This window comes from Megalobrama amblycephala, linkage group LG10, assembly GCF_018812025.1.
Source record: "Megalobrama amblycephala isolate DHTTF-2021 linkage group LG10, ASM1881202v1, whole genome shotgun sequence".
NCBI classification, from domain to species: Eukaryota; Metazoa; Chordata; class Actinopteri; order Cypriniformes; family Xenocyprididae; genus Megalobrama; species Megalobrama amblycephala.
In genome coordinates this window covers 13,823,984-13,846,055 of record NC_063053.1, presented here as the reverse complement: position 1 = coordinate 13,846,055, position 22,072 = coordinate 13,823,984, and the positions used below count along the sequence as shown (strand labels likewise).

The window sequence follows — 22,072 nt, the reverse complement described above, 5'->3', positions numbered from 1 at the left end:
TTTGTAATATTAATATTGAACCACTGTACTCACATGAACCAATTTAAATATGTTTTTAGTACATTAATGGATCTTGAGAGAGGAAGTGTCATTGCTCCCTATGGAGGCCTCACGGAGCTATCGGATTTCAACTAAAAAATCTTAATTTGTGTTCTGAAGATTAACAAAGGTCTAACAGGTGTGAAACGGCATGAGGGTAAGTAATAAATGACAGAATTTTCATTTTTGGGTGAACTAACCCTTAAGGCCCATAAAGCGGAAGTCCTCTACATGACCACTAGATGGAGACAACTGAAACACTACTTTGACTAGAAGGAATGCTTTCATTTCAGATTTCAGTGCGTAATACTTGTTTGTCAGCACAGCTCTTTTCAATGGCCTCAGGGAGCAACCCCTCATTATCTTAATAAAGAAAAAGCTGAGAAACCAGTTCAGTAAGTATCTATTTGCAGTCTAATTTTATGGCAATTACCATCTACAATCTGATTATTTGTCAGTCATGGTAACCTAATATTTTAATTAACTTGTGTAATGAAGTCAGAGTACCAGTTACACTTTTTTTTTTTTTTTGGCCTTTGTTAAAGCTCTGTTTGATGTATATAAACTGTGTAACGAACATTCTGACAGCTAGGTAAGGTCAGGCTGTTGATTCATGTGACAAATGATGACAGCTGAGGGAACCCCTATCTTTGAGGTTTTGTGTACATGTTTGCATTAAACAAACGCTGGGCATGTTTCGCAGGACAGGGCATGTTTTGTCGAGTGAAACATATGGGTAGTCTCTGCAGGAGATTGGTACAACAGGCCACATGCCCAGAGTTCATCCACTCTCATCTGTCCATATTACACAAGCCACAGCACCCAGCCGAGCCTAATCAGTGTGTTCCTCCATCATCCACTGAGTGGACCTCCACCTTCTACATCACAGCAATAGCTCAATAAATAACCACCAGGAGGAAATCACAGGTGAGTCGGTCCTGTTATGCAGTACATTTTCATGTATACATCATATACACTTTAATATATTTGAGCTTACAAATGTTTAAGATGTGAATCTTTTTCACTATAAGAGAATGCTCAAAGTAAAGATACAGTGCCTTTTTAATAAACATTTAAACCCAGCTAGCCTATTCATAATAAAATACATACCCCAACTGCAATATTTAACATACATACTTTTTTATTTTTCTTATTCATTTTCATCCTGTTGGCATACTGTTTATTTTCCTGAATAATAGAGTTTAAGTGCCTGTTTTTTTACTAAAGCATATTTCTGCATTTATAGACATACTTTAAATTGCAACACAGGCATATTCCTGTTTTAAAATGTACAGAACCATAGGCTACTGCTTGAAAGAAATTACCAGGTAGCTCAAGTAAAAAAGACTAAAAATACTGATTCTTAACCTCAAAAATGAGGTATGTACCACCATCTGAGACGGACATGCTGATTTATATTCATTGAAGGAAGACAGCTGGGCTGGTTTTCCTCTCCCTGTGTCAAGATTCATTAGAGAACTGCAGCTGTGATGCTCATGTTACGGATGTAATCTGGCATGGCTATATCTAAATCACTACAGCTACACAAACGCTCAAAACCACACAGAACTGGTTTGAATGAACACTGCGCTGCTCCTTTCAAGGATGCTACAAAGATTATAATGTCAAAATCTTTGTATATCAGCAAGTTCATCCTATGTCTTTAATCTACAACTTAATCGATGCTTTCTGTTGTGGAACATTACAGCTTGACCTCTACAGATTACAGATCACACAGAGGTTAATCTGCTGATCTTTCAGAGTTATCAACTTCTACAAGAAAGCAAAAATGATGGAGAGGAGAGAAAAAACAAAAAAAAGGGTGCTCTGATCTTTGGTTATGGATGTGCACATCAAATCTCCATTGGTGTTATGAAAAATTACAGATTTACAGCTTCCATAATCTCTTGCAAAGGGGCAATGATGTATCATGGCATTAGTGTTCTTTATATTTGTGCTGCAGTACAAATCCTGTCATTTATTTCTGTTCCACATCAGCATCAGATTGAATAAACTGCAGTTCAGCAATTACAAAAAAAACTTAAGAGGTGAACTGAAAATAAATTGAAATTAGTTTGACATTACAAAACCAGCAGCACACTTCTATTACAGTTTCTTACAATCGCTATATAACCAGTTATAGAAATCAATACGTGGGTCACTTTTTCGAAACTCTTCACACAGTGTGTGTAACCCCTCTTGTTCGAACCGCCGACTCTAAGCGGGACTCTAGCCCAGGTCTGCCGGCATTTGAGTCGGACACTCGAACAAGGATGCTAAAGACTGCAGTCTCTAGCGTCAGTCGCTAGAGCGCCTCTTGAGATCAGGGGAGTGAGGTTTACATGCACAGCTCTTACCAGCCTATGTTTGTTACATTCGCCCCTCTAAACCTCACTCCCATCTGGGTCACGGCACCAATGTAACCCTTCCTAGTCAAACAGGCCGCTCTGAGCAGGACTCAAACCCAGGTCCGCCGTCATGGGAGTCAGGCACTCCAACAAGGAGGCTAAAGACCGCAATCTCTAGCGTCAATCACTAGAGCGCCTCTTGAGATCAGGCTAGTGAGGTTTACATGCACAGCTCTTACCAGCCTACGTTTGTTACATTCACCCCTCTAAACCTCACTCCCATCCGGGTCATGGCACCAATGTAACCCCTCCTGGTCGAATCGCCGGCTCTAAGCGGGACTCAAACCCAGGTCCGCCGTCATGGGTATCGGGCATTCTAACAAGGAGGCTAAAGACCGCAATCTCTAGCGTCAATCACTAGAGTGCCTCTTGAGATTAGGGGAGTGAGGTTTACATGCACAGCTCTTACCAGCCTATGTTCGTTACATTCGCCCCCTTTAAACCTCACTCCCATCTGGGTCACGGCACCAATGTAACCCTTCCTGGTCAAACAGGCCGCTCTGAGCAGGACTCAAACCCAGGTCCGCCATCATGGGAGTCAGGCACTCCAACAAGGAGGCTAAAGGCCGCAATCTCTAGCGTCAATCACTAGAGCGCCTCTTGAGATCAGGCTTGTGAGGTTTACAAGCACAGCTCTTACCAGCCTACGTTCGTTACATTCACCCCTCTAAACCTCACTCCCATCTGGGTCACGACACCAATGTAACCCTTCCTGGTCGAACAGGCGGCTCTGAGCAGGACTCAAACCCAGGTCCGCCATCATGGGAGTCAGGCACTCCAACAAGGAGGCTAAAGACCGCAATCTCTAGCGTCAATCACTAGAGCGCCTCTTGAGATCAGGCTAGTGAGGTTTACAAGCACAGCTCTTACCAGCCTACGTTCGTTACATTCACCCCTCTAAACCTCACTCCCATCTGGGTCACGACACCAACGTAACCCTTCCTGGTCGAACAGGCCGCTCTGAGCAGGACTCAAACCCAGGTCCGCCGTCATGGGAGTCAGGCACTCCAACAAGGAGGCTAAAGGCCGCAATCTCTAGCGTCAATCACTAGAGCGCCTCTTGAGATCAGGCTAGTGAGGTTTACATGCACAGCTCTTACCAGCCTACGTTCGTTACATTCACCCCTCTAAACCTCACTCCCATCTGGGTCACGACACCAACGTAACCCTTCCTGGTGGAACAGGCCGCTCTGAGCAGGACTCAAACCCAGGTCCGCCGTCATGGGAGTCAGGCACTCCAACAAGGAGGCTAAAGGCCGCAATCTCTAGCGTCAATCACTAGAGTGCCTCTTAAGATCAGGCTAGTGAGGTTTACATGCACAGCTCTTACCAGCCTACGTTTGTTACATTCACCCCTTTAAACCTCACTCCCATCCAGGTCACGGCACAAATGTAACCCTTCCTGGTCGAACCGCGGGACTCAAACCCAGGTCCGCCGTCATGGGTATCGGGCATTCTAACAAGTAGGCTAAAGGCCGCAGTCTCTAGTGTCAGTTGCTAGAGCGGGGAGTGAGATTTACACACACAGCTCTTAGCAGCCTACATTTGTTACATGAGCACGTCAACAGTCTATGGGCTAAACTGTGGATCATTTATCACTGCCTTGACACAAAATAACTACGTCTTTCAAATGACAAGAATTCTTTTCTCACTTAAACAACCACTGCCAAAATCTATGTACCTACCTACAGGCCAATTTGCACATTTACATACTCTTTTCAAAACTTAAGTTCAAAACGATAACATAATACAAAATGGAGTAAGATAATTTCTACAGTAATACCATATTGAAATATATTCTGACACTAAAAAAATGAAATGCTATAAAAACAATTAGATGTAGCTGAACACCTACACAGATGTAAGTCTTTCAATTTCATTACCATCTATACTAAAGGAGACTTAGGAATAATTTTGTACTGTAATGTAAACATGGACCACATGTAGGCTGTGTAGATAAATCCAAAGAAGAGCAAAACAGGAATAACAGGAAACTGGAGACTTTAATGAACATTGAGAGTTAACAACACATAAACATTAACGACAACAAACAGAACTGGGAAAACTAAAGAGATATATACACCAGGATCTAATCAACATAACAGAACAGTTTTGTAACTTGATTAGCAACCTAGGCAACTAACAATGAATGAGAACTGAGGCAAAGCAGGAACAGGGAAAACCAAATGAAACACAAATTAAACTAACAGAACAAAACATAACCCTGACAGTAACATATACTGCAGTGAATTCTAAACAGTAGAGAGCTGCCGTTTTTGTTTCGTAAAGAAATTTGACAAAAGAAAACATTGTGTAATGCTACTGTAGTACATGCTTTAGTGTTTTTTAGATCGTTGTTTTATGAGTGACAAAGTGTGCTTGTTGAGTGTCAAGCTTCGCTAGTGTTATGGAAGAATGGCTTAATTTTGAGACATGTACGAAGTGTTTTAGTAGTTTTACTGCATTTTGAATGTGAAATTAACTACTGTGCCAAGTAAGGTGAACTGTGTGAAGAATTTTGAAAAAGTGACCTTAGTATTTACAGATGTGTCCTAGCGATTGTAAAAAAAACTGTAATGTTTCTGATAGGGAGCGGCAGTACTGAATGAATTGAGCTAAAGGTCGGTATTGACACTTTAACGTCTGAAGGTGAGAATGTAAACATGCCGCTGTGGGTGTGGCTGGAGTTCAGGTAGTCGTGTGAACAGTGGACAGGAAAAAATGCTCCAGGGGAAGAGACATGAAACAGTAGTGCCCTTTGGAACAGCCATGACTCATACTTGAAGGACTATCTTTCATAAGAGAAAGTTCAGAGTCCCATTAAACAACCTGAGACAGGCACGAGGACCCAGGACCACCAAAGGACTAAAGTCCTATGCAAGGTCAGTAGAAAATGATCATAGTCGGCGTAAATGATTATTCACCAAAAAAAAAAAAAAGTGACAGTGAGAATAATTTTTTACTATTTTACCACTGGGCCTGCTTTAGTTAAAATAATTTTGGTGAGCTCCAGTCTGAATATTATAGTTTCGAATGTGATTTAATATTGAAGTGTTTCTGATTCTACCAGAATTAAAAAAAGTGTTTTAGTGCCACCACTCTTAATTCACATATAACTTGCTTATCAAGGCTGCATTTATCTATTTTTTCAGAATTAGATTAGAACAAAAAGTTCAAAAGTACTGCATTTATTTAAAGTAGAAATCTCAAGTAACACTATAAATGTCTTTACTGTCACTTTTGATCAGTTTATTGCATCTTTGCTGAATAAAAATATTAATTTAATCTGATTACAGTAACTCAGTTAATACACTGCATGTTGTTTTCAAGGCTTTTCACAATAAAGAAACCTTTTTCCCATTCACTTTCAGCAGATATATGATGCCAGAAGTAGAAATCACCACTCTCTCTGTTAAGTTACATATTTGTGTAAGACACAAAGATCAAAGATCACATATGGAAAATGATGGAATAGGTCATTTTATTGTGAAAATTATGGATGAAGTGGGTTTTATTATATTTAATCCTGCTAGATTTGTGTGTGTTCCATACACTGTAGAATTTTGTGCACCAAATATATATATATTTATCCATATGTGCTTAAAAATATCAATGTGCATCCAGTAACTCCCTTCTTTCTTCTTAATACATTTGTATTCAGATCAATTTGAGACCAATTTGTAAAGGTGCTTATTATTTTAAGTCTTTTTGGGACTCTTTCTTTTCCTGTCTTGTTGTCCTGTCCTGTCTCACTGAATGGGTGTCAGCAGTTCCTTTGTTTATTAGACACAGTTACATTGCTTAACCTTGTTCCTATCTGCTACCCTCCATTGCCTGGCCAGCAGTGTTTTCTTATCAACAATGCAGCTCAGAATGCACTCTTTGAGCATGTAGCAGTTTTTGTCTACATTTTACAGAGCAGAATTTGAAACTCTCTGTAAATAAGGTTAGAGCACCTCTTTTGCCGCAGCCTTTTATTGTGATGTTGTTCAGAAAAACCCTCGAAATTGTGTCAGCAGCACAAGCAAAGCCCAATTTCATTTTGAAAAATGGCCACATCAATAGTGGCCACATCCATCTTTAACACACTGACAAAAGAAAGCATCAATCCTTATACAAGACTGATGATTGTTGTCGGCTGCTTTGTAGCTTGTTTTCTCTCTCTTCGTCTGTTTCTGTATTTAATCTGTGCTTCTGATCACACTCCTCTCCAGATGTTGTGTCTTGGGGCTTCTCTCCTTCTGCAACACTGATAGATGAATGGATGACAGATGGATAGATAGATAGATAGATAGATAGATAGATAGATAGATAGATAGATAGATGAAAAAATTGACATTGCGATATTTTGTTTTTCTATGCTATGCTTGTAATTTGTTCATTACTTTTTTACACATAGAAAATAATGAACAAATTACAAGCATATAAATATAATAGAACAAAGTTACAAATGAAATAAATAGTGTTTTATATTTTTCAGGTGAGTCTAACAGTATTCAGGTACAGAAATTGAATAATCAAATATGAAAAATTGAATAAACTGAATAATCTTAGATAGCACACGTACATCTGCAAGATGTCTGTTAAAGATCAATTCATCTGGAAAGCATCTGCTGTTTACAAACATCTGATAGACATCTTTAAGTTGTCAGTTTTACATACATTCTAAATCATAAATATCTTTAAGACATCTAAACGTCTATTTGACATATTTGATGTCTTCTAGACGTAAACACAAACATGAAATAGACGTCTCCAAGATGTACGTGTGCTATCAGTGCACTGTATAAATTAAATATAATTAATCTGTGTTAAAACTACAAAAGTGATTTTTCTCTTTATATTTTGTTGTTTGATAAACATTCATGAGACAAAAAGAAGCAGGAATATTAGGCTGCCGTCACTTTAATACAGAATGCGTGGATCCAAAATACTGTTACACGTCCATTTTTTTTTCTCAATTGTTTAGTTCACCTAAGCCATAAGCTACTGTGTTTACGAGGATACTCGATGTTGTGCATTTTGACCATTTTTTTGCATGCATGTGTCCAAATAGACACGTAAGTGGACGTCATTCGGTTTTCACGTGCATCTGCATGGCTCTGTGTGTGTATGCGTATGTGCACAGAAAATAGCCGCACGTTTAGAATTGAGCTCTCTTTCGCGCCATCTTGCGCACATCACGATTTCAATGCTTAAACGATATATCGTGCAGATGGATGGATGGATGGTTAGATAGATAGTCTTTTGCCTAGAGCACCCTGAAAACAAGTAATAAACTGTTGAATGAACTGTTTGCCCACAAATGTCTCTCAGAGGCACCAGTGTTCATTATTTACACTTCATTTTAGTGATCCCATAGTAGTCTGTGTACATAGAGAGAGACAATACGTAATATCACAGTATTACGAATAAAAGAAGATTCATCTCAGCCCCATTGAGAAATGTTGTTTCCATAGCAACAGGGGGAGAATGATGGTTAAGCCACAGAGACCTAGAGAGGGAGTGGCACTTTATAAAGAAAGAGGTGAAAGACAGAAATACATTCCCATTGTGTTTGTGTCTGTACGCTCGTTCATAACAGATAGTGAGGGCATTTGAAGACGAGGGGGAGGGAGTGAGGGAGAGATAATTTGGCTGTCCATCCACTGATTTCCTTCACATTCATTCATAAGTTTCCCCTTTATTCTCTGTCAGATGCATGAAGTGGCACCAATGCCGGTGGCTTAACCACTGCTGCACCTCCTCATCTCCATATTCTCCTCCTCTTAGTATCCAATCTCCTTCAGCCCTCCACCACATCACACACATAGTCTTTCCCCACAACACCCACACAAACACAGGCGCACACATTCCCCCTTCATCTCTCTCTCTCTCTCTCTCATACACACATACGCACTCTCCTGCCTGGGGATTTGAAGATGTGACTGAGGCTGGTTTGTAATCAGATGAAAGACGAGTATAATCCCGAAGCTCCCTCCATCTTTTTCACTGCTGGAGTGGGGATGCTGAAGGAGAGGACAAGGGCCAGGATGGGTGACGTGTGATGGAGAGATATGCCGACGGATTCTGCCTTTATAAGGACCTGGACTGACGCTGCACCCTTGGGAGTCTGGGATGACCGCAGAGACCATTGAAGAGAGAGTGGACAGGTAAAGACGGGGCAGAGAAGACATTAAAAAGGAAGCTTCATCTGTGAACGGGACACAAGGTAAGCATTTCTTTTTTGAAAAAACTGTCTGCCATTGTTTTTTGATGTATGTGTGTGGATGGGTTTAGGTGCACAGGATGGAGTTCTCACCTTGCCAGCCAGGTATTTTTGGATTTAATGGAAGAAAAATGCACTCAGGCCTTGAATTAATTAATAATGCGAGGCTGTTTTATTATAGCACATTCTTTTCATGTGTGACAGAACTTATTATCATTTATAAAAGACTCTAAAAGTAAAAACAAACATTATAATTTGAACATTTAGAATTATAATCTAAATTCTGAGCATGTTCTAATTTGAAGTTATTTACGATGTCTAATGCAAATAATTTGTTGCAAGACTATAGATGTTATTTTCTCATCTGTTAATATATCACAAACGAAATATATCACTAAAAACCAAATCAAAGCCTGGAATAGTGGGGAAAAACAGGTGACGGACCACTTTAAGAAAGCTGTACCAAAAGTACCAAACAGTCTTGTTTTGGCTGGTTCTTTACAATTTCTATAACAACACCACATATATTGTAATGAATGCATATAGGGACAGTAGAGTGAGAAAATAACCACTGTGGAATTGAGACCCTTAGAAACAGCTGGCTTCCCACAAGACAAATAGGTAGTGTCTTAAGATATATATATAGTACTCTTCAAATGTTTGGGATTGTTTAATGAATTTGAAAGTTATTTAGGCCCTGTTTCCACATGGTATTAAGATGCGTTTTGGTCGATCGGATCACAAGTGGAAGAGGGAGACACGTACCCGTTTCCACCTGGTATTTAATCTATCTCTTTTGTCCACTTTCAACCACTTCTGTCCTGATTTCTTCGAGGAGAGGGTCTATGGGTGGGTAAATGTATGAGCGTTTCTTTTTTTTTTTTTTTTTTTTTCTCAGATCTTTCGAACTAATTGACAAAATAAGCTTGTGCAGTTTACATATGAACATGCCTAGAGATGACTGAAAAATATACGGAGAGCATCGGCTATCATTTGTGCTCTAACAGCCGCGAGACCACGCCGAACGCTATGAGTGTGTGTTAGAAATCAGGAATGATGAGAGAACATTGTGCTTGGTACGTTTTCATCTTCAAACCAAACTTGGGTCTTCAGCTGACAAAGTTTAAATCCTGTCTGGCTCACGCGCTTCCCATATTGTTTACGCATTAGGTCAGTAGGCGGTCTTTAGTGGCTGTTGCGTTTTTGCGTTTTTGACTACCTTTGGAAGTGGTCAAGCTCAAAACTTTTTACATCCCATTTACACCTTTATTTAGCACCGTCCACTTGTGATCCGATCGACCAAAACGCATTTTAATACCAGGTGGAAACAGAAACAAAAATACAGTATAAAAACAGAAATATTATTACAATTTAAAATAACTTTTTTCTATTTTAATATATTTTTAAAAGCAATGTATTCCTGTGATGGCAAAGGTGAATTTTCAGCATCATTACTTCAGTCTTCAGTGTCACATGATCCTTGAGAAATCAGTCTAATGTGCTGCTTTGATGCTCAAGAAACATTTCTTATATTATCAATGTTTAAAACAGTTGTGCTGCTTTACATTTTTATGGAAACTGTGATACATTTTTAGATCAGAATAGAAAGTTAATTTATCTGACAGAAATCTTTAGTAACATTATAACTGTCTTTACTGTCACTTTTGATCAATTTAATGCATCTTTGCTGTATAAAAGTATTAATTTCTTAAATTTTGATTGGAGTAGCTGCTTAGTTAATCCAACCCATGTTGTTTTCCAGGCTTTTCTACGGTGACCGGAGGGGACATGTTCACTTAGTTTTGTCGTGGCCATGACATATTAACTCATGGGAACGTGATGAACCCTGTGTTCCATTCGGAAGGGCTCATCTCTATGCCCTAATCCCTTCAAAGGGTTTACCCTCTGGAGTGGGAGCTTCGAAGAGATAAAGGGTGTAGGGGTTAAAAAAATTCGAACTCCTAACCTCCTGTACCCATTCTGTGACGTCAAAGAACTTCCCTGTGCAAAAGATCATGGGGCCCCGAAGTGTCCATCAGTTGTACCCTTTGAAATCCTTCATTCCGAAGGGCCCTATGAAGTGGCCAGTTTTGAGCACTTCCGTTTGGAACGACCCTTCAATATGGCGGCCATGATTATTTTCACTCCGAAGTGCCCTTCGGAGGGCGACATATCCCGTTTGGAACGCACTGAAAATGTCCTGGCCACGAGATATTAATTCGTGGGAACGTCATAATAAGTCATCCTTATGTCGTAGCCATGCGATGTAAAGTCGTGGTTGCATAGGTTGTTTACGCATTTAACTCATGGCCATGAGAAAAAATTTGTTGTTCCCTCAACATATGATCTCGAGGCCACGACTTTACATCACGTGGCCACAGCATAAGAATGTCCTTACCTCGAAAAAATGAACTCGTGGCCACAGCTTATTATCACATTCCCACGAGTTAATATGTCATGGCCATGACAAAACTAAGTGAACCGAACATGTCCCCTCCCAGTTTTCACATTAAAGACACTTTCCTTTTTTCATTAATTTCCAGCAGATATCTGATGGCAGAGACTGGGCACACAGCGTCATTCCCACCAGTGGGCCTCATCCCCTCAGACCCTGTCGTCACAGTTGAGTGCAGTTCAGCCGAGGTGAAGCCTGAAGATGTACTCCTGAAGAGCTCCAATGAAGCATCATTCTCCCCAAAAGACCTCAAAGACAGCAGCCTGACTGACCAACATCAAAATAAACATGCATGTTCACTGACCGTACACAGGGAACATGTCTTATCCCCTCACAAGGACCTAAAAGAGAGCAGTCTGTTATCAATACAAAGAAGCCACTCGGACAGCTTGCAGATTTTCAAAGAGGCAACAGCTTCTCCTCTCTACTGTGAAACAGGTGCCACTTTTTGCCAAGGACGAGACCAGGATGTTTGTGCACAGTCCTTTCCTTCTTTAGTGTGTAAGCAAGCAATGCCGCTTCAGCAGAGCAATACGTTGACCACGTCCACCAGAGCAGGAAGTAGCGGGTCGGGCAGCCCCACTCAACTAGCCAGACACGGCTTCATTCAGATCTGCGAAGTCATTCCAGAATCCACCTGCCCCAAATTCGAAGAGGCTGTTTGTTGTAACTCACACTTCCACCATGGAGCCGTCGAAGACACATTTGCGGCGTATTGCCACCCACAGCCCATTCCTGCCCCGGCGCAGCTGCTTCCACACTTGGTAGGAATGGAGGAGAACTACAAGGGTCAAGTATCAGCAAACAACCTGCTCGCTCTTCCTCGGCTCATCTCCTCCGTCAGCGAGACCGGATTGGACGGTAAGCGACTCCTCCGCTGCTGCAATCTGGACTGCTCTTGGCCTGGTCCGTTGCGTCCAGTTGCCGCCCAACAGTGGGTGCATGAAAAAACCACAAGGGAAGCGGAGACCATGACCTCACAAAACGAACTGAGAGATGTTGGAGTGCAAGTGGGTCAGGACTCTGAGGAACATCCCCAGCACGTGTTCCCAGAAGTGTGCCTGGCTGAGGAGAAAACGGTGAGTGGGAAAACGGTGTCAAAGAGTCAAAAGTCTCCTGTGAGGGAGGTGAAATGGGATGCCGAGGGCATGACCTGGGAGGTGTACGGGGCCTCGGTCGACCCTGAGGAACTCGGACATGCGATTCAGAAACATCTAGAGATACAGATCAAAGAGACTAAGGGAATAGCGGCGAAGCTCACGCGCCAAAACACGACAACATCCCAGCACAGCTCAGGATCGACCCAGAAGAGAAAAAAGGGGTTACTGGGATCTCTGCGCCGCCCGGGCTGCTGTTCTCGCACCACTGGTGCGGTGGACTAAAGAACAACCTGACTGAGAAACTGAATAGACATTTAAAATACTCTTGGGTATAGATTTGACAGCCAAGTAAAGAAGAGGTTCAAAATAGGGAATTTTAGCAACAGTACTATAGCAACAGTAATACATTTCAGAAAAAAAAAAAATCATGTCTTCCTTTAATTTTTAACGCCTCACTTAATTGCTGTAGTAGATTGCTCAGTAGAGAATTTAGAGAAAGATTGTGGGTTATTTTGTTATAGTTTACTGCTCTTTGGTTTATGTTTTCCATCAGTAAAACATAATGATTATGACTAAGTTCCTGTCTTGCATTAGTCTATGTGGAATCATGTCCATTCAATTAAAAACTTGTATTGTTTAAGCACTGTGATGGAGGGAAGAGAGTACAGTAACTGTGGCGCTACCTGCTGGTCAAAGCATGACAGTAACATAGAGGGTATCACAATTTGTTTACAATATATGTAACTGCTTTTAAAAGTGAAATACTATTTAAAATACGCTACTAACCAAAAGTTTGGGGTCTGTAAGATGTTTTTGAGTCTCTTTTGCTCACTGCATTTATTTGATTAAAATACAGTATTGTTGTGAAATATTATTACAATTTAAAATAAATTTTTTCATATTGTTATTGTAATTTAAAATGTAATTTATTCCCGTGATTGCTCAGCAGCCATTAGTCCTCAGTGTCACATGATCCTGATTTGGCTCTAAAGAGACATTTCTTATTATTATAAATGCTGCTAAATATTTTTGTGGAAACTGTGATAGATTTTTTTTTTTTTTTTTCAGGAGTCTTTGATGAATAGAAAGTTAAAAAAAGCAGCATTTATTTGAAAATTCTATTTCTAATTCTATAACTTTCTATTTTTTCACATTATAAACCTCTTTATGGTCACATTTGATCAATTTTATGAATCCTTGCTGAATAAAAATCTTACTGACCCCAAACAAGAGTGTATATTAATATTGAATAATAGCCTATTAATAAATAAATATATATATATATATATATATATATATACAGGGAGTGCAGAATTATTAGGCAAGTTGATTTTCTGATCATATTTTTTTCCCAAGCACATTTTACCAATTCCAATCCACATCAATCTTAATAACTACTATTAATATTGTTTTTAATCATTTATAAGTGATATATAATTGTTCATGAAGGCTGGAAATGAAAAATGCCTTATATTCAGGTGTGCAGAATTATTAGGCAAGTTTTCTTTTACAGGCAAAATGAGCCAAAAAAGAGATTTAACTCAGACTGAAAAGTCAAAAATTATGTGTCAAAGCAAATTAATTAGAATTGTATTCTACTGTAAAAATAAAAGCAATATGGCAGTTAATTGAAAACACTCAGCATCTGTAATTCTAATATTCAATGTTGTTACCACATTGACTGATTGTTACCACATCATAAGTAAGCAAAATGCATACAAGCTTTCTATATATTGCTTTATATTAACTACAAATGACCTCTCTAGTTTCTTTATATTGACTCTTGTTTAGTACACTAATATGGACAATATCTGTGATTATAAATACAGCAGTATAGATATATAGTCTCGTCATCCATGTTCATGATCCATACATTTACAGGCAGACTGATTGAACATTTAAAGCAAGCAAAAGCACCTGAACATTTACAAAACAATACCCAAAGATGAATTTAAATCAAGAATTAAATATTCTGATGCACAGATAAATATATATGGTGTTATTGTGTTCAAAACTGCATGGTCTGTGGTTGTACAACATAATGGACCATTTCAGAATATTGTCTAGCCATTTCCATGACATAAATATCCATAAATAAATAAGTATTTAAGTTAGCCTATTGCCACAGTTCATAAATTTGCTAATAGACCGGATTTCCACATTGTGTGCCTTCAAGCATTTATAAATTTAGATATTTTAAAATACAGTTTCAAAATTATGCATTTAAATACATTCAGCTGCTCTTCTAGACATTGCACAGAGGCTACTTTTTACTAGAGCAGCAACCCTGATGACTGCACCTGCTATGTCTTAATTCATCATCTCCAGCAGCAGCATACACTACGAGCAGTGCTGCCTTATATAACGCGTGCATTTGATTTGATCTCATCTCGCACATGATAGTGAGATATCGTGGGTTATTCTGTGGACACGGGCACAAACGGAGGTAAGTGCCTGTAAATTGCCAGAGATAAAAGGATTTAAATGAATGAACATGCATAATGACGGGTTGTTGCAGAGGTGTAGCATTTAACCAATACTACTACATAGATGCGGGTACCGTCGCGAGACTCAACGCTTTGGGTTTGTGTGAACATCAGTCGACGTCGCATGCATAATGTCATATTATCAGACATATCCGTGTCTATTCTCATATCTGCCTCTATTCTCATGGAGGCTGCCAATGCCAATTATGAGTCGCATTATCGTGTTCAAAAAAACTAAATGAATTATTGATATCGTGACCATTTTGAATTTGTGACCCGGTGTGTAAATCGTATTTTTGTCGTCATATATTGTATAAAATGTCATGAATTGTGTTACTGTATAGTCAGAATAACACATGGTTAGGATATATAGTCTTCTGATCTCTCTAGCAGATATTGTGAGCCATAAATGAGTGTATTTCTAGTGACCTAGTTGGAGAATAGCCAGATTTCTTACCATTTCATCACTTCATTAAATGCCACATTTTAAGGCAAAGACATTAAAACCAAGTCAGCTTAATGTAACTGTTGAGAATATGAGCTCATCAGTGTGTTTTTCTCTGGTCTTCGTTAGGCCTATATCAAAGCAATCTATTCATATGGAAACACTATCACTAATGAACCTGAACAGGCATAACAAAATGTCAGACGTTTGTTAAATAGCACTTTGCAGTTGTAGCGTTTTTTGGACACTTAAAGGGATAGTTCACCCAAAAATGAAAATTCTGTCATCATTTACTCCATCCTTATGTTGTTCCAAACCTGTATGAGTTTCTTTATTCTGTTGAACTAAAAAGAATATATTTTGAAGAATGTTGGAAACCAGACAGGTAGCCACTTACTTCCGTATAGCAGGAAGTCAATCAACTGTCTGGCTACCAACATTCTTCATAATATCTTCTTTTGTGTTCAACAGAAGAAAGAAACTCATACAGGATTGCAACAACATAAGTTCTTTTTTGGGTGAATTATCCCTTTAAGAAGCTTGTGTCAACTGTCTGTCTGTATTTACTAAGTAAAAGTCTATTAAATTTATGGTTGAAAAACTGGTTGGATGTTGTTGCCAGAACCTACCATAAAAAATTCAGTGACAAGACAATATAAAGACAAGTTTACCCCAGCAAAACACCATCAGGATAAAACATATGACAAAAATAAGGCAAGGCAAGTTTATTTGTATAGCACATTTCATACACAATGGTAATTCAACGTTTTTTACATAAAGAAGAACCAAATACATAAGAATAAAAAAATGGAACGCATAAGAAATAAAAATAACAGTAAAAACAGAGAATACCACTATCCGGATGGAAGAGTTAGGAAGTTTCAGGGAGTTTTTTGTTGTCCATCAGAGCGGATCTAAATGGATATTCCTCACGCTGGAGGGATAACTGTACTCAACTTTGTTGTCCGTCAGAGCGGATCTAAACAGATCTATCCATCAGAGCGAATCTAAATGGATCTTCCTCACACAGAGGGATAGCTGTAAAAATATTTGTCAGGTAGCTGTGCGTTTAAACAGACAAATCATAGACTAACTCTGTCAGAGCTCCATCCAGGGATAACAAATGCTTACTTTCTAATTCTCCCAGCTCTTTCAACCAGACAGCAAGATTTAAAGTGCATTAAAAGTCAGAAATAAAAAGATGATACATTAAAAAGATTGATATAAAATGCATTAAAAATTAAATGAAAACAAGAAAAAGAATTAAAAGATTAAAAAGATAATACGTATAAAATAAAGTGCAAACAGTTCGGACATAGCACAGTGCTCAAGCAGTAAATGCATAGCTAAAAAGATATGTTTTGAGTCTGGATGTGAATGTGACTACTGTTGGAGCACACCTGATCTCTTCAGGACGCTATTGCATTATCAGAAATAATGCAATGCACATGAAATACATGAAATGTAAAAAAATAAATAAAAATAAAAACTCCCTTGCACATAACATTTTAAAAAATAAAAAATAAAATAAATGTGATAGATTGCACAAGGATTTCTGGTGATGACTGATATTTAAACAATAAGTGAACAATATTTAACAGTAAAATTACATGCAATGTAATAGTCAGGCAAATCAAAGTTAACCAAGTTAACAGTTTGTTTTCTGTAGCTTTTTTACATTTTCCCCGCAGTTCAAATTTCTAAAATTTTTTGCATTGCATCATTCCCCACAAGGTCACTGGTTTCCTAGCAGGTATAATTCATCACATGAACTATGCATCTGTTCCACAAAGTTTGACAACAAGAAAGTCTCCAAATACTTTTGGAAGGTTTAAATATTTTATCTAACGCAGTGGCTCTCAACCTTTTTGACTCCAATGCCCCGCCACTGCCAATATTCAAATGCTCAATAACTTTTTCAGTTGTTCATGAATTACTGGATAAAGATTTTTAAGCAATAAAATACTTTAGAGCTTGGCATAACTAGGAAAAAAGTATATAATAAGATTTTATTAATATACATGACTTTTCCCATTCTGGAAATTACACTTTAGTTACCTCATATATTCAGGTTGTTGATGGGGTGAATTAAAATAAGAAATATATTGATTCTTAGTTGCTTTGGTTCATTTAAAATCCTTTTTAAGTCACTGGAGGATTGCTAAGTCAACCACTGATCAAATGCGATTGTATTCATGCATTTTAAGTGTGACTTAAAAATCCTAAAATTATGACTTAAAGTGTCCAAATCCAATTAGAGGCCACTGCAATATTGGGGGGTCATTTTTTTCATCTCCATGCTTTTCTTCCATTCCCAGGGCGATCCAGAATGAACAGGGCTGTCGCCACCTGCTGGATATTTCTCCTGCTTTCAGCATTCCTGTGCGATCAGGTGATGTCCAAAGGTGGCAGAGGAGGTGCCAGGGGTTCAGCGAGGGGCAGTGCCCGAGGCGGCCGGACGTCCCGCAACCGAGGCTCCCCCGCTGTGCGGGTGGCAGGGGCAGCGGCGGCCGGGGCTGTGGTGGCACTGGGAGCCGGAGGATGGTATGCATCGGCCCAGCGCCGACCAGATGACAGCTCAGAGCGTGGAGATGATTACTACAGTAACAGAACAGACTGGGAGCTTTACCTCGCCAGGACATCAAGTGCAACAGTGCACGACTCCACTACCCCTATACTTTCCGCTCTGCTCCTACCAATAAACCTTGTGATGTACTTTGCCCCTTGAGGCAGTTTAAAGACACAGTTTGGCACAGCTTAATAAGCTACTTATGTATGTTACTGTGCAACACCTATGTTTAATAATGTGTCTGTTGCACAACAAAGAGGATACAAAGGCAAAAGAAAGATTCAAAACCTCTATTTAGTTTAGCTGACACTTTAGGAATAGGATCTGAAAAGTTAGACTGCATTGTTTGCTTCAACAGGAGCTTTAGTAACTATACAACTATAGACTACTTAAATTATGCTGGTTACATCATGGCAAAAAAAAAAAAAAAAACTGTGTTATTGTTTTGCTGCTGAACTGTTGGAGAAACACCACTGTTCTTGAGATTTACACAAACGTGAACCTTTTATATGAACCTTTGTCTGTTTACCAATATTTATGTTCACATTTAACTAATAATTGTGTGTAGATTGAAGAGGTATGCTGTAATATGTTTAGAATATGAAAAACGTGTTTCTATCTGTACCTGTACTTCCATTGCTATGGGTGTGAAAACATCCTGTTTTTAAATTTCTACCTTAGTTATGCTTTAAAACAATTTTGTATTTCTAGTAGAAATTTTTGATAATGCAGTATGTATCAAGTGCACGTGTTTAAAAACATGCAGTGAAATTGAAGATGTTTTATAATAACATTACACAAGCACTGTTTGCCAGCTGTTAGATCAATTTAAAAGATTATAATTTTAGACATGAAAGCATTTACATGCCAAATATTTTATAAAATGGACATATTAGTATGGAAAAACAGCTGGTGTTGTGAAAGTAGAAAATCAAATTGTTATAAGAACTTTTGTGTTGCTAATTGGCGTTTGGTTGTAATCTTTGCTTTTCACATACAAACTTATGCACACAAGATACCAATGCTGATCAAATTAAAATGAATAATTTATTGTTTTTTCAACTGCAGTAATGAACAAAAATACATTCAATGCACCTTTGTCATGATAACTACACAATAAAAACAAGAAATGTCCAAAATACCCAGTGCACCACCTTTTAATTAAAACATTAAAAGTAATAAGTGGTTCTCTTATGTGCTCAGTGTCTTGAACATACAAATAGTAAAGAGAAGCTTTCACAGCAACTGTTACAAATCGGCCTTTTAAGACACAACTAGTCAAGCATCACTTTTCCAAGTTCTCCTTTTCGGAATGCTCTGATGAAATCGTAGGCTGCTGCACTGTAGTCTGGCATTTGGACGGTGATGTTGCCTAAAGAGTTGATGTGTTATTGGTTAAATACACTGGTTAAGTTATGTCTCATGAACAACTGAATGCTTCAGTATTTTAAGAAATGTAAATGAGGTTGATGTATTGTGTGAATTCACTAAAATGGCCTGAATGAATCAACTTACCGACTCCAGTGATGGCTTTCACACGCTTTGTCTTGCCGAGCTTTACTGCTATACACTTCAGCACATGCTGAATATCATCGCAAGGCTCTTCAAGATTGTACTTCTCAACGTAACTACAGAGGAAATTGTCACAATCATAAAATTCTTTATGTTGCTTCATAAAACACACAACAGATGACTGTGTACTGCAAAACTCGCTGAGAGTTATCGTCACAAAACCTACCTAAATCGTTCCAGTCTGTTGAGTGAAAAAAGCAGATAATCTGCAATGATATCCTCACCAACTAAATGGTCCAAAATGGTACCTGTTTGAAAAAAAAAAAAAAAAACACCTTCATTACCTTACAACAAAGCTACTATACACTAAGATATGCATCTTTTTTTCTGAAATTTGTGAACTTACCACATAACGCAAGTTTCATTCCAGTCTCTATGTTCTCTATTTTAGGTGGAAGGACTCCTGGAGTGTCCAGTAAATGAATAATGGGCCTGTCACAGACCTAGTAAAACAAAATTTTATTTAATGCTACGTGTGAACACATAAACACAATTAAATCCACAAATTAATTATTAATTAATACAGCAACCTGAATTTTAGTCAGGACAGCTTTTGTAATTCCTGGTTCACCTCCAACTTTTGAGGCTTTGCCTGAGAGCAATAAAATACAAATATACGTCTATGTTTAGACCTTCTGTGTGTTTGCTAAAGTCACCATGAAATTAACAATTCAACGATCAAATAAATTCCAAATGAACAAAATCAAATCCCGCCCTACATTTTTTCTTGCTCGAGAAACAATTTCACTTGGATATATGTCACAATAAGGAAAAAAAAGATGATTGCAACTTCAGTTTCATGGTGACTTTAAAATTGATTAACTTGAATTTCTTACAGCAAGAAGAGTATTTCCAAAACATAAAATAAATACCTTTTTTCAAATATGTTCTTCTTACAGCATTAATCAGCGATGATTTCCCCACATTTGGCACACCAATAACCATCAAACAGTAACTTCTGTCCTACACATGGATGAATAACAAAGTCAGAAAACTTTACAGCAAAATGTAAGCCACTAAATTAATAATAGAAACCCACCTCTTCTCTGTGAAAACGTGACCCGCTTTCTATCAACTCTGTCACGAGAGGAACGATCTGGAACAGTGAAAGACAGAATGTTTAAAATTATAAGGTGCCAGGTTCTCCAGTCAAGCTTTAATTTAGAAATATCTGATGTAATGTCTAACACCTCTCACCTTTTTGACGTTCTCATCTCGCTGTCTTAAGCAGTCTGTGAATAAAACATTCCTCACACCTTCTCTCTCAAGCCTCTTCATAATGCTCTGGTGGAATAAAAAAAAAACGCGTTATATCCTGTTTAATTAGCACATTATTTAAGTACTTTCCGTTTTTGTATTTATTAAAGCAGTTTAAATTCAAAGCAATAATGACATGCATAAGATTATTAGACCTGATTTTTGGATGTGTCTGCCAGATCCACCTTGTTCAGTACAAGTAAATGTGGCCGGACATCAAGGCTTTCTTGAAATGAAGGATTTCTTCCAGAAAAGGGTATGTTGGCCAGTTAAAGAGGGTTTAACTGAGGTATAATCATTCAAAATGCACATTCTCTGCCATAAAAAGGATATTCTAGCATCATGGATCTCTATAATGCAGTCAACCTTCTTTAGACTGGCTCTCATCTGCTTGAGTCCTAACAAGAGAAAGTCACAATGTTGAGCATAATTCTGTAAGAATGACATGATTCATTTTTGAAACTTTAGACACCCAAAGTACATGTCTTTTATCTGAAAGACAGCCCCAAATAAGCTCAGTAACTAAAGAATGCTGAATGATTGAAATGCCCCTGTTCTATATGTTAAATTTTGGCCCATGTCTTAAAGAACTGTAACAAAAAATTACACAGATAAATGATTTTTAGTATATGTCACGCACCTTTAGCCATATGTCCAGGGAACCAATGCGCCACCTCTCGCTCACCAAAGTCAAACACTCTCCTAAACTTGGTAGCATTGAGTAAAGAATGATAAATTCTCATCGTGGCCGCTCGGTCAGTCTGAATATATAGTGTATTTGCAAAACTAAGACCGCTGCTTGTCAACAAAAACTAAAGGCTTCTAAACGATTTAATTTAAAACACTGTAGTAAACATCACTCTACTACAGATGCCATACTTCTTCAGTGCTCTGAGTGTATAGAAAGAAACTCAATCATCGCCACCTACAGGATTGGCAGGGAAACTACAGAACGCACTGGCGGTTGATCGAGGGAGACTGCAGGACTGTGTTCAGATTTTCTGCCATATCTTTAGCAGGTATACACTAATACTTTGCAAAACTCTATATTAATTCATTCTTATTATTAAAGTTTTCATAATTTTTTACGCTTGAGTTTAAAATATCTGACAGTGGGATTATGAATGAAATATGGGCCAAAATAAATTTTAAATTTCTATATTCTATATAAAAGTGTTAATAAAGCATGCTTTTAAGTCATAAAGTTTAAAATTAGCCTAGCTAATGTTTTTTTTTAAATGTTGTAATGTAGCCTAAATCTGATTCAAATTATGCTTCCTTCATTTAGGTAGGCTATCTTATATACTGACTTCAACTGAGCAATGACACATTTCCTTTAGAGCTGCCATACAGCCGAAATTAACTCTTTTTTGCATCTTTGAATCATTATCTCTGTAAGCTGCTTTGAAACAATACGTATTTGTATAAAGCGCTTTATAAATAAATGTGAATTGACTTGATATATACTACAGTAGGCTATAGCAATAGCGCCCTCGCGTGCCAACATTTATAGTTGGGTAATAAAAACAGAAT

At 38.2% G+C, this 22,072-nt stretch overlaps 3 protein-coding genes across 7 annotated transcripts; 2 read left to right on the top strand and 1 right to left on the bottom strand.

The window, feature by feature from the left end:
- Window positions 1-272: 272 nt before the first annotated feature.
- On the top strand, window positions 273-13,481 carry si:dkey-191g9.7 (GRIN2-like protein). Of its 5 annotated transcripts, none has more exons than XM_048204663.1 (4): window positions 273-434; window positions 743-966; window positions 8,145-8,658; window positions 11,202-13,481. In XM_048204663.1, exon 4 carries the CDS (start codon window positions 11,209-11,211, stop codon window positions 12,490-12,492), a length of 1,284 nt encoding a protein of 427 aa, XP_048060620.1. In that variant the 5' UTR covers window positions 273-434; window positions 743-966; window positions 8,145-8,658; window positions 11,202-11,208; the 3' UTR covers window positions 12,493-13,481. The 5 variants fall into 5 exon arrangements, with proteins under 5 accessions (XP_048060620.1, XP_048060618.1, XP_048060616.1 ...); XM_048204661.1 differs by having other exon boundaries at window positions 275-434; window positions 8,369-8,658; window positions 11,199-13,480; XM_048204659.1 differs by having other exon boundaries at window positions 275-434; window positions 11,199-13,480.
- A 3,989-nt stretch (window positions 13,482-17,470) lies between these two features.
- sprn (shadow of prion protein) lies at window positions 17,471-17,869 on the top strand. Its single transcript, XM_048206087.1, has one exon. It carries the CDS (start codon window positions 17,471-17,473, stop codon window positions 17,867-17,869), a length of 399 nt encoding a protein of 132 aa, XP_048062044.1.
- An 869-nt stretch (window positions 17,870-18,738) lies between these two features.
- Window positions 18,739-21,534, bottom strand: mtg1 (mitochondrial ribosome-associated GTPase 1). The gene is made up of 11 exons (XM_048204658.1): window positions 21,180-21,534; window positions 20,873-20,937; window positions 20,695-20,799; window positions 20,480-20,566; window positions 20,322-20,378; window positions 20,155-20,245; window positions 19,813-19,874; window positions 19,629-19,725; window positions 19,449-19,530; window positions 19,226-19,338; window positions 18,739-19,082 (listed from the first exon to the last, which is right to left on the bottom strand). The coding sequence occupies exons 1-11, from the start codon at window positions 21,280-21,282 to the stop codon at window positions 18,985-18,987; spliced, it is 960 nt and encodes a 319-aa protein (XP_048060615.1). The 5' UTR covers window positions 21,283-21,534; the 3' UTR covers window positions 18,739-18,984.
- Window positions 21,535-22,072: the final 538 nt, after the last annotated feature.